The sequence below is a fragment of the Pangasianodon hypophthalmus genome, chromosome 12, assembly GCF_027358585.1.
Source record: "Pangasianodon hypophthalmus isolate fPanHyp1 chromosome 12, fPanHyp1.pri, whole genome shotgun sequence".
Classification (NCBI taxonomy): domain Eukaryota; kingdom Metazoa; phylum Chordata; class Actinopteri; order Siluriformes; family Pangasiidae; genus Pangasianodon; species Pangasianodon hypophthalmus.
In genome coordinates this window covers 6512129-6525501 of record NC_069721.1, presented here as the reverse complement: position 1 = coordinate 6525501, position 13373 = coordinate 6512129, and the positions used below count along the sequence as shown (strand labels likewise).

At 38.5% G+C, this 13373-nt stretch overlaps 1 protein-coding gene across 2 annotated transcripts in view; it reads left to right on the top strand.

Moving 5' to 3' along the window:
- Positions 1-2307: 2307 nt before the first annotated feature.
- The window catches only part of itga3b (integrin, alpha 3b), a 47575-nt gene continuing 36509 nt past the window's right edge, over positions 2308-13373 (top strand). The window contains exon 1 of one of the 2 annotated variants that reach the window (XM_034309642.2): positions 2308-2618. In XM_034309642.2, the coding sequence (XP_034165533.2) occupies positions 2443-2618 (176 nt within the window). In that variant the 5' untranslated portion in view covers positions 2308-2442. The remainder of the gene's footprint in view (positions 2619-13373) is intronic. The other variant, XR_004579320.2, reaches the window with a different exon arrangement.

The following is a 13373-nucleotide window of genomic DNA, read 5'->3' as shown; positions in this document are numbered from 1 at the left end:
AAAATGTCCGTCTCCAACTAAGCAGCAGTAATTGTGTTTCTGTGTTGCAGAAAAATCTCCTTGTTTAAATAAAAATATTCCTTTTTGCTTTAGCACTGATGAGGTCCATAATACACAGCTATAACTAGACGCAAAAATGAGATGCATCATAAAATTCTTGTTGCAGGGAGTCTTGTGCTGTGGAATGCACATCTGTAATCTGAAATCTACAATCTACAAAGCATTACTTCATAGACAACTTGAGGCAAAATTCTCTTTTCAAAAAGACACAACACTCTCTTGATGCAAGACATATCATATCTGGGAGTCTGGGGTTGTTCAGGATTAGTGAAAAGAAACAGGATGCAAGGTTTGCTCTTTTCAGCCACCATGTGCAGATATGGTCATGTTCCAGTGAGAGCATGCAAAAGGTTAAGAGAGGGAGACTCCACATTGGATATGATGCTGGTGTTGGTACAAGGATTTGTTTCTTGGTTAAACAATGACAGCTATTATTCAATGTTATGGGTCATAATTCTTTCATTATTCTCCTTTATTAGTCATTATTTGAAATGGGGGATGGGGTGTGTTGGTGGATGGTGTTCTTTTGTAGGAGCTTCTAAGGGTTTAGCTGACAGAACAAAATCACACATACTCCTCAGCTCAATCACACACAAATACACCCAGGCAAATAACTCCAGTCCAGGAGCAGCATTATGAGTGAGGAAATTGATTCATGGCAGTACCTTCCTCCTCCCCTCTGTCTCCTCAGTAAGCAGATTACCGCTGTAAAAACATGACAGACTGATCCAAGGTCAGTCCTTCATGGCCTCACTGTAAGGAGGAACTCTTATCAGGACTCCCATGCGAGGGCAGCGCTTTTCCAATCAGCCTGCCCGGGAGAGTCAGAAGCCAGCGTTCTCACAAACAACATGAAAAAAAATTTATTACAAACAGGCCTGTGGTGTAGTCATGTCAGAGCCAATTCTTCACACAGCCTGAAGTCCATTTTAAGTTGAATCACTGAAACTCTTCTCAGAGGTTTTGGAATTGTCTTCATCATGCATTTGTGATCAGTGAGATGTGATGGACTGTTTTATTTACATTCCTCTTTTAAAAAGTAACAGAACAGAAGTGGGGGAAGATACACACCCAGGCAAGATGTTAAAACATGCAGCAACAGGCGTATTTGTGCGATGGAGTGAGAGAGACAAAGAGATAGAGACAGAGATACAGACACTAACAAAGAGAATAAGACAGAGAACTAAGAGACAAAGAGAGGAAGACAAAGAGAAGAAGAGAGAGTGATGAAGAGATAAACTATAAAGATTCTTTAGGAATTGTCTAGCTACAGATATCTTGACTGTGTGCACAAAGGTATATCAGCAATGGAAACAAAACAAATGAAAGCCAAGCCAAAATTCAATGCTATTCTTAAATAACTCTTCACAAAAATACAGCATCCAACAACATCCCAATGTAGCACTCTATGAATAAAGGAGAAACATCCAGCTCATTGCAGTGCAGGAAGACCTGGCCTACAACACACAGCACACCTGACCATCACACCCATATGTGGGTCTTCCCCAAACTGTTGCCACAAAGTTGACCGCAACCCCACTGAACACCTTTGGGATAAACTGGGACGCTGACTGCACACCAGGCCTCCTCGCCCGACATCAGCGCCTGACCTCACTAATGCTCATGTGGCTGAATGAACACAAATCCCCACAGCCATGAACACATATAAAAATGTAGTGGAAAGTCTTCCCCGGAGAGTGGAGGCTATTATAACAGCAAAAAGGAGGACTACATCTGAAATGGGACGTTCAAAAAGCACTGGTGTGATGGCCAGGTGTCCACAAACCTTTGGCCATATAGTGTAGATAGATAGATAGATAGATAGATAGATAGACCTCCTACAGCCTCAGAAGCACTTGCACAGCTCCTCTCTGGAAACTTTGTGTCCTACACTTACTTTTTAACTAAATAGACAGACAGACAGACAGATAGATAGATAGATAGATAGATAGATAGATAGATAGACCTCCTACAGCCTCAGAAGCACTTGCACAGCTGCTCTCTGGAAACTTTGTGTCCTACACTTACTTTTTAACTAAATAGACAGACAGATAGATAGATAGATAGATAGATAGATAGATAGATAGATAGATCACCACATAACATACTCTGTGTGTAAGTGTAGTCCGTCTATCCACACACACACACACACACAAGCTGTGCCGAAGGGCAGCAGTTTCTCAGTGTGTGTGTGAAGGGACAAGGGGGTGGAGGGAGACTGAGAGCAAACACCTAGAGAGCACAGAGTGCGTGTGTGTGTGTGTGTGTGTGTGTGGGCGCGCGCGCGCGCGACTGAGATTGAGTGCGCACGGTTCCTATGGAGTGTGAGTGAGACTCTGGTCTTGTTCAGAGTGAGACTGAGGGACAGAGGGAGACGTAAAAATGGCTCCCAGCACTCTGCTGCACTTCTGCTTCTGCATAATGTACACCGCGCAAAGCTGTTGTGGATTTAATGTGGATGTCCGCTTCCCGGTTATAAAGGAAGGAAAAACCAAAGGCAGCTTTTTCGGATTCTCCGTAGCGCAGCACAGACTGACGGAAAAGCCCAGGAAGTACCTGTGAGTGTTTTTCTGTACCTTTCCTGAGTCCTAACAGGTCGCACAGGAAGAGGGCTGGGAGTGCGCATAGTCTGTAGGTGTGTGGGGAAGATTCAGGAGTCAGTAATGATGTTGATTGAGTCTGCAGTGAAGTGTTAAGTGTGTAGGAATAGACAAGGTGTAAAACTTGTTCAAGCACCTGCTTAGCACAACAGTACAACAATCTGTTTCCATTAAACCTCTCCCTGTGTTTCATTTACACCTTACACATGAACTTATTAACCAACTACACTGGGTGCTCTTTACTATAGAAACTACAGTATTAGATGATTTTAGTGAGAAGTGTGTCTAATTTTCTCTGAAGCTACACTTTTGTCTTCCACTTTGAACTTACAGGTGATGTAAATTTTCTAACTGAATGAATCCAAAAATTTGTCACTTCATTTATTCTGAATGTTTTTTTAAATGGCACACAAGTGAAGAAGGAGTGAAGCGTGGGTCCCATTGAAAAACCTGGAAAATAATCTTTTCTGTTGAGAAGTGCTTAAAATGCATTTAATATGCAATATATGCAACATAAAAAAGTTTAAAATTCATTCATTCATTCATTCATTCATTTAGTCAGTCATTCTGTCAACTTCAGTAACTGCTTTATCCTGGTCAGGGTCTTGACAAATCCAGCGCCTATCCTGGAAATACACCCTGGATGGGACACCAGTCCACACGCATTCACACACTCATTCACACAAACAATAAGCAGACCCTGGAGCTGTGAGGTGACGAGTGACATGATGCCAAGTTTAAAATTATTAAGTGTTTGATTCTGGTGCAAAGACAACCATCTTAACCATCTTACCTTAAAACTCAAATTCAAAATTTGTGTCCAATGCTTACAAATCTACTTATTACAAAGTTTCTGGAAAATATATGCTGGAACAATCTTTGAAAGTCCTGGAATTTCATTGTGAAGGATTTGTATGAACTGCATCCACACCTCCCTAGGAAACCCATCAGATAGGTACCAAGTAAATATGGCTCTCTCTTGATGCTATAGAGGAATTTTAGGTTTATTTTAAGTTCCCTAAAACTGCCTGGGCTCTAGTTTTTCAACCAATTATATTGTTGCCAAATAAACTCGATAATCATTTTGCATCACAAAAATCCTTTCATATAATTGCAAAATTTATTGGTATGATATTGGTATGAACAAACCCCCCAAAGCCTGCAAACAAGTGGTGAAGGTTAGACAGAATCCGTTGAAGCTTATTCAAAGCCATAATCCTCCTTGTGTTGTGGTACAGTGGGGAGTTCCCCCAACCCTCCTCATCTTTCTGAACTCTATCCTTATTTGGGATTTCCTGTTGCACTGAGATGAAGCCATCATCATAGAGCACTTCAGGGCACTTCAAAGAACTGTAGCATTTACAGTGCTATATGTTTGTCTGCTAGCATGCCTTTAACTCTGCACAGCACCAGTTTTAACTATTTTGCACTTCAGCTAAATCCAAATGAACTATGGTAGTTCAAAGCGAACTTCTGGATCGATGCTTCATCCATGCTCTGCCGCTTAAGTGATATTAGCCAAGCTGTGTAACGTGAGAGGGGGTCACATGACTACAATGATGCTCCATCTCTTCTGGGCATTTGGGGCCATTGAGAGTGCAAGCAAGACCTGCCACCAAAAAGACATAGCACTTAGTTTAATAGGAGCATTTGCAAGCGATGCCTAGACGAAATGGCAGCCGGCTGCATTATTTTAATAGTCTGCCCATGAACCAGGGCCTCAAGGTGCTTTACACACCAATAAATTCACTATATGCCCTGGATGTTTGTCAGCTGATAAACAGATAATGTAGTCAACCTCCTGTTTTCAGCATAGGTCATAAAGCATTTTACTGTACACTGGAGGAGGTTTGCAATCGCAAGTTTACGGGTCTGTTGACTTTATCATACAAATGACAGCTATTCCATCATGGATTTCTTTGACAAGAGTACAACCTAGTTCTGATTGTAGATGTAAGGGACTGTCAAGCTTCCAGCATGGAGGAAGCACAACCTCATTTATCTTGCTACCTCGAAGAGTGACATTCTTCGTCACTCTAGGACACTTCCCAGACACCACTCTTCCTGCTGCTTATCCTGTGACACTGGAATGTGCTGCCTCAAGTTGCCATGTGTAAGTGTTAACAGCAGGATTTGTCAAAGGTTGAAGGTTTAGAAAATAACTCAGTGTCTCCAGTGTGATACCTCAGAGCTGAAGACTCGCATTTACTCAGCAGACTGAGGTGGAGGAACACGGCAATTTCAGAAATGCAAGGGGTTGGCTGTGATCTAGCCCTGGCATGCATGCAGCATTGGTTTGTCAGGAATCAGGAAGAATGTGAGACACCGGTGTAATTTAAAGATGAGAGTGACCTTTAAAAATGTTGACATCGTAGTCAAAACAGTTATCTTAGCTTTATGTGAAACAATTAGGATTAAAATAGTGAGGCAAATGTACAAAATGTGCAATCATGTGTATATTATAGTGTATAAACCATGTGATTGTAGTTATTTTCTCTGAAGATGATTTCAGAAAATACAAAAGGAAGCGTGTGTTTATATAGTAGTGTCAGTGGGTTGTGACCAAGAGATTGTCAGTGACCCCAAAGCATAATGTATAAACATCTAAATATTGTGTTATTTACTACACTAACCACTACTCGTAATGTTTTGAATTCGCAATTTGAATTTTGATTGTGTAAAGTGAATTTTTTTTCACACACCTGAGCCACTCCTGCTAAATATGTGTTTGAGTGAATGTTTAGCATCAAACAACCAATTCACTCTGTGTATATATATATATATGGTTAGACAACTAGCGATCCACTTTCTCTTAAAACACACTTAGCAATTCCCCCCTCATTCCCACCTTTCCAGACCTTCTCCATCATGTTTGTTTCAGGGTGGAGGGTCTGCAGGTTCTTTGTATACTTGTGGAGAGCTGCTCTCCAGCCCCTCATTGGCTCTTTGTGTCCCCCAACCCTGAGGAATGTGAGGAATTTTTCATTCTTGTCAGACTGCAGGTTGAGACGGGCCTGGGAGAGTGAGCTTGGGAACCTGCTACCCCACCAACATCCTGAACTCTGAAGGATTAGTAGCCTATTAGGTCTCCACACACACACACACACACACACACACACACCAGCCTTAGTCCTGCACCGTCATCCTTGCTTTGAAAAGCGAGTTTATTAACTGTAGCAATTTGCTGGTGAGTAGGAGAAGATCTATAGATCTGATTTCTCCACACGGAACATTTAATTAAACGGGTGAATGGCGTTGCTAAGCTGTTTGCATGCTGTGCTTTCGTGGCTCAAGGCCATGAGCTGAGTTACTCAGCATTTTTATTTGATACAGTTCCTTCTCTCTCTCTTTCTCTGTCTATCTCTGTCTCTATTACTCAGCTCAAATCAGTTTACCATCTTTATTGGCATAACTATATCAAGTACGATAATGTACTATATTACAGTAAATTCACTTTCAAGCATTGAGATTTGAAATTGAATGAAAGAGAATGAATATGAAACGTGCAAGCAGGAACATCTCAGTAACATTCTCTCTCATTTCTTTTATTATTTCTTTCTTTTTTTTCCTCCTGCTTGCTCATGCATCTTTCTTGCTTGCTGCAATAATCACATTCAAGCATACAGGATGGTTAGACTGCAACATATCTGCTACAGAGTGCCTGAATAAAAACCTAGCAAAGCAACAAAGGACTTTTTTGGCAGCTAAAATGCTTAATCAGTCTTTAATTAGACTTTAGACCCATTCGTCAGTTTGAATTCCTCTCCTTCCAGCTCCCTCAACAAAAACATTACCCCGCTTTATAAATAATTATTATCTCCTCTTTCTGTTTTTAACTTCTCAGCTCCCAGATTTTTTCCGACCTCCCACTCTTCTCTGTCGTTCTTTAAAACAAGATCTGAAAAATGAATGATTCTTAAGGCAATATTTGTAAGATTAATGCTTTATTTTGCTTTGATTAATTCAATGCTGCTATATTTACAAAATAAATGATTCTACAGTGGAAGATACTGTAGTTTAAAAAAAAGAAAGAATGAATAATGTATCTGTAGTTACTGATTGTTTGAATCTCCATGACTTGGCAACTCCCCAGCATGCTCATGTTTCATGCTGTAGTTATAGTGTGTGATTCATGTGAAGGCTTTCTGAAGCAGCTGCTGTGTTACATGATGGTACCCTTTACAGTTTTCTAACATGATGCTGCTTGTTGAACCTGCAGACTTAAACCTTCACAGGCAGCGTATGATATCTAATAGACGTGTGATGGTACATCACGATCATCTGAAATAATAATTACTAAAGCTACAGTGCGTAGGCTTGTTTTGTTTTGTTAAGAAGAAAATATAAACAGTATGAATGATATAAAAAAATAAGATATGATATAAAAAATACTCACACTGACAAACCTGTAATAACAATTCACAGTCAGTGATGTCAAGGGTGTTGGGTTGGAATTTGATGGGAAATCTGTATGCATGTGCCAATCAGAGGAGAGAGAGAGAGACAAAGTGCTCAAGAATATAAACAAACCGGAGTGATGGATATAGAAAAAGGCTGTAGAACCAAATTCACATATTAGACAATACAATTCAATGTAGAACACGGATTAGGTACTAAACATACGCACCTCAGAATCAACTAGACATCGTTGTTTTGTTCTCTACACTGTATTTTAGCTAGCTAGCTAGAGTTACTGGGCGAGTTTACGTCTATTATCCTTATAAGTAAGATGCGCAGAGCTATCTCTGATAATACATCAACAAGTGTGTTATTAAGTTAGATGGTTGTCATTGAATTTATTACAGTTCCATATTTCCATCATAGCTAGACACTAAATACAGGTTTTGTTAATCCATTTTAATGACCTCATGAGGACCTAGATATCGTCATGAAAATCGTATGCATGTGACATTTATTTGTTCCCATGAAAATGATCATGAAGTCTCTCAGACTCGATTGTGTGCCATCAGAGGACTGTTATCTCACTTCCAGCAATCAGCACTTGTGGTCTTTACAGAACAAATTGGGCTATTCATTCACTCCGGTCTAATGAATAAGTAATTCAGAGTGATGCTTTTGTCTGGTCATCGTGAATCATCGTGAAGCTGCTCATTCGCTTTCCAATCTTAGCACTCAGAGTGACTATGTCGTGTTGAGTATAACATGATTTTTTTTTTTAAAAAGCCCATTGTAACAGCCTGCATATGACTGGCCACTAATTAGTAATATTACTACAAGGTTACTTTTACAATTTTAGTTGATACAGAAATCTTCCAGATGGAGGTGATTTTGTAGTCATTCTGGTGAAAAAACTTTTCTTTTAAGTTCAATTTTTATAATTCTGACAATCCTTCCTATATATAAAGCCAGTTCTAGGCTTTATCTTTTAAGATTGTTACTTGTCACACTGTATGAGATGATCACAATAAAATCATGGCCGAATTCTATAACAGACTGCGTGACAATGTATTCTTCACATTGTATTATATTATATGATTATATGATGAAGATCCTCTAACGATAGACCTGTGATTAACAAAAATAACTACGTTCTGCTTTCTAAGACAGCCATTCTCACAACTCCCAAATTTTTTACCATGTGCGTGATAGCAAAATCAGTCTGAAATTCATACAGCGTAAACCCGGCATTAATGAGATATATCTTATCCGTTCCTATCCATTACTTTTCCAGTCATCAAATCACTTCACCTAGTGCTAGGTTAAGCTGTAATTCAATGTGTTTCTCAAGATAGTGTCTGTCACTTCCAGATTAAATGGATTGACAGAGTATTAGGCTACATTACACAAGGATTTTTGGCTTCTATCAGAAAACACACTGATATGCATTGCTAGGTTGTCATAGGCGTGTACGCTGACAGAGATTGATTTCAGGCTAAATGGATGACAAGGTTGCAAACCGAGGCTTGTCACGAGCGACCATTATAGATTTTTGTAGTGCTGGATTGTACATGCTTGAATGTGAAATGATAAAGAGAGATAGAAAGTCGTTTTGAGTGCAGCATTAAACTTCTGTGTTTTATGTGCTGTGAAGATTTTTTTTCCATGCTAAAAATAAATTTATTAATAAAAATATAACCCTGCAGCTTTATTTGTGTCTGTTCATTGAACTGTAGTAGGTTTTCACTTGCAAAGTGGCCCTGGCTGCATCACCTCATGTGAGTTTTCAGTTTAAGTCGATGTCTGGTAACGTAATTAAATTCACAGTTGGGGTTTGAGGGATGTTTTACAGATCAGCCTGAGCTGAGCCCTGAGCTATTTTGTCCATGAAGAGTTGCCTGCCAGGAATATTACTGTGTCCTCACTGGACTTGGCAGGGAACGACACTTTCCTGCTCATCTCTGGCAGATTAGCCCAGCAGATAAATGGAGCCCCAGGCGTGACGAGATATGACCGTCTTGGGACTCGCCATGTAGGATACAACTGGTGTTCTTTCTCCATCTCATTTTTCATTGGCAAAGCCCACATGAAACAGATGAACTGTCTTTCAGCATGTACAGAAGGATATGAATGAGATGACCCATGAGTGTCCTTTCCCCATAAACAATAATGTTTTGTCAACATGGCCTAGCATAAAATGGTGTCACTAAGCACCAGGATCATATATCAGAAAACTGATTAGAAAGTAGCAAATACAGTATATAAAGTAAATATAGTTTGTCATTTATTATATTAATGTACTTTTGTATTTGCAATGGGCATCCGCAGTTTTAGGAGATCTTTTTAATATACTATATGAATAACTTCTTTCCATTTTTCTCCGGCAGAACTTTTAGTATTAATTATTTTGCTTTCCACAGAAAAGCTGAACAACCATGGCTCTCTATCAGGAATTTGTAAATCCGTTGTTTCTGCCACACTGCATGAGGTCATGGCCTCAGTTAATCAGGCAGTTTTTTAAATGCCCTGTTTACACCTGGTCTTGTGTCTGGATTGTGTCCTGATAAGATTTTAACCACCTGCATTTACAGTAAAGTCAAATGCGTCTCTGGTCAGATCTGACTGAGATCTGTATTGTGTGTTAATATGCAAATCAGCTCACATTCAAACACCAACCTTCTTTGTTGTTCTTTGTTTTGTAGTTGTTTTTACGTATAAGGCAGTTGCTACAACAAATATCATGATTTTTTTTTCCATGTTTTTAATCTCGTTAATATTTTTAAAGGTGCCGGCTTTGTCATTCATGGAGCACATGCATCACATTATGTGAGAGGATTTGGTTGTCAAATGTCACTTGTAGAGACAGTTGCATTTACACTTGTATAACATGACTAAAAGCAGCTCAGACCTCCTGAAATGGTTTGAGTAGATTTAAATCTGTCATTGGTGGTTAGGTAGGGAATAAGGTCTCAAGAGACCCAGGCTTAAGAAACATGCTTAATAGTTTTAGGTGCTTAATAGTTTTATTTTTTAGTTGTTTTTTTTTCTGTGTGTGACAACACAAAACATTAAACTAAAACTAAACTCCCTGATAAACACACACACAGCAGCATCATGTTGTACAGAGTTGTCTGATTTGTGGTCTTGCTTGTGGAAGTACAATCTCTATTTCTCTAAATAAGCTTCTCATTAACCAGTGTAAACACTAGCTCGTTACCTGCTCATTCTCCGCAATTCCTGCTTCTACTCACAGCCAACATACGACCATGCCCCCACTGCCACACTGCAGCAAATGTGTCTTGGATGTATTTTCATGATTGTTTTTATATGGATAATCCCTATCTGGAAATAATCCTGATACAGAAAACACAAGAAATGACCAAATGTAAATGGGGCCAAAGATGTCCCACCTGTAGGAGCTCTGTTACCAAGGGGATACTGGCGGATTAGTTAGATAAACATGGAGCTGGCTGTAAATTCAGACATTTATAACTCACAGGGGGGAAGAGTAGGGAGCCCAAGTGACCATGTCTGGCCTTTCTCAACACGCGTCCCTGATTTCCCACTCTTGTAAAGATTAGGGGATTAGGGCCAAATATTTTCAACTGTCAGACTTTCCTTAGGTACACAGAGAATGAGTATCAAACTCAAGAAGATAGCAAAAAGTGGTGGACTATTGGCCATGTGGCTTTCAGTAGGATCCAAAAGTCATGTAATTTTACTTCATCTTTTATCAAAACAAATACAAATTTATGCTTACATAATACTTGGACACAGCACAAGTTTATGGATGTGGCCTAGACTCCCAAACAGTAACACATTAAAATCAGTTGGCATTGGTAACCTAGATGTTTAATATTTTCCACCAGGGACTGATATTTAAACAGTTTGGTGGTAAAACACCAACTCGAACACAAATTGTATTTTAACAATTAGCTTTTTTTTTGTAAAAACCATGTATTTTATTCCATATATTCCATATAAAACACCATAAACAGTCAGGTCCATAAATATTTGGACAAGGTTATTGTTATTTCACCTGTCTACCACAGTATATTGAAGTTGTTTTCCATTGACTTCTTGAGCTCACCAGTGTCTTCTTTCTTTTTAAGAATGTAGAAAATACTTGATTTGGCCATACCTAATGTTTTTCTATCTCTCTGATGGGTTTCTTTTGATTTTTCAGCCTAATGATGGTTTGCTTCACTGGCAGTGACAGTTCTTTGGACTTCACATTGACACTTAAGAGTAACAGAGTCTAAATGCAAATGCCACACTCAAAATCAGCTCTAGATCTTTTATCTGCTACTCGTAAGTGAATTAATGAGGGGATAACACAGCCTTGGAACAGCCAATTATCCTGTTACTCTTGGGCTCTTAAAAAGACCACATATAAAAAGTGCTGTAATTCCTACACTATTCACCCGATTTGAATGTACATACACTAAAGCTGAAAGTCTGCACTTTAAGATCATATTCAATATTTCATTATTTACTAATTTAATCAAGTCCAACATATTGTGGTAGACAGCTAAAATAACAAAAACTTTGTCTATGTCCAAACATTTCTGGACCTGACTATATTTTAGTCAAATGACAGTACATGCAAGGCTCTTTCTTGTGCATGTGTAATCTTGTGGTATATTGCAAGCGAATTTTTAGTTTTGTTGTGCATAATTTTTTTTCCATGGTCAGAAATAACCTTTTCACTGATGTGGGTGGGGCGGCAGAATTAAGGTGTGGCATTTGAAATCGGCTAGCAGAGGAGTATTTTCAAAAGTCCAAAATTGTCCAGAATTGTGCTGATATTACCACCTCCAAATGATAAAATGGCATTTTCCTGATTTAAAAATTCGGCCCTGTTTTTACAACCTAGTTTTGTAAAACACCTGGAACACCTGGACACAACTGGGAAACACATCAAAGACAGGACAGGGGTGGAGACAGGACTAGTATCCAAACGAAAGTACATGCTATAATTTCTCTCAAAATAAAACATGAATGCAAATATTTAATTGAGACATCCTGGCTTTTAACTCATGCAACAATGTTCACAACACAAGAGTCACATGTTTCAGCTTACATTACATTACAATGATCTTATTTGAGAAATCTAATTGGACAAGCTAGCATTTAATATATTTTTCATAACTGACATCTGAACCCTACTTCATAAATTAAAATGTGTTCACACTGCGGAAATATTAGGGATGTTTTTTCTATGACGCATTTATTTGCAATTGTTTTAGGGAAGTTCTTTTTAGAGCAGTTGGAAATATGGATGAAAGGGTTCATACCAGAAGATCCGACAGTCATGCTGTCCGGAATACTTTTAGCTGTTGCCTGTAATGCAAGGTGCGCTTGCTGTAGCTCTTTGTTTTTATGGTTGTTAATTGAATGATGCATGTTTTTCTCTGCTGCTCTCTCACTAATGGCTGCTGGTGCCACGCAGAAAGGTAGTTTGTCTGGAGAAAAAGCCAATGATAGAGTTGCCTGTGCACACACAGGACACACGCATACATGGATGTCGAGAATAGCTAGGTTTTATTTAGTCTCGTGTGTAAAATGGATCTGCTTGTGTAAAGCAAGCGTATATCATATATACAGGCATGGATTTTTATCGAACACAAATAGACAATTGTGGTGGATTATATGTGATAACTGATACATTTAAAATTTTTTTTTTTTGAACGTTATTGTTGCATACTGCTATGAAAACAGTGATGGTAGTACGTTAAATATTTAAATTTATACTCTAGACTACAGTAGTGGTGTAATGTCAGTAATGCTTATTCTCTGTTGCGATTTCAAATATTTAAATAAAAAAATGTATTTGTGAAATACAATGGCTATCGCTTTCTCTTAAATTAAAAGCATACTGAGATATAAAAGATCAGTCTACACCAGAACACTTTTCTTCTTACTGTTTTTTCAGTCAGAAGGTTTTATAGGTTTGATTTGAATTCCATACTCTGACAGTAGTTTCATAAATGCTGTAACATAACTGACAGATTAATATTAATGTACTCATTCTAATACGTTATCGTTTCTATAGTAACAACTCACAAGGACTTTTATAATCTAAGACTAATAATAAACAGATTACAAAAATGTGTTGTTATTTAACAAAGGAAAAACTTTAATCATTAATATTGTTTTCTGGTAAGAGATGTTGATTTAATGACAGTAAGTTTTCCGCTATGGGAAATTCTTAAAGTTGGAGGGATTTGTGCTTTGTGTTGACAATTTTTTTGTCTTTTTGTCAATTTTGAGAGAGAGGGAGAGAGAAAAGAGAGGCTGGTGATGGATCGACTG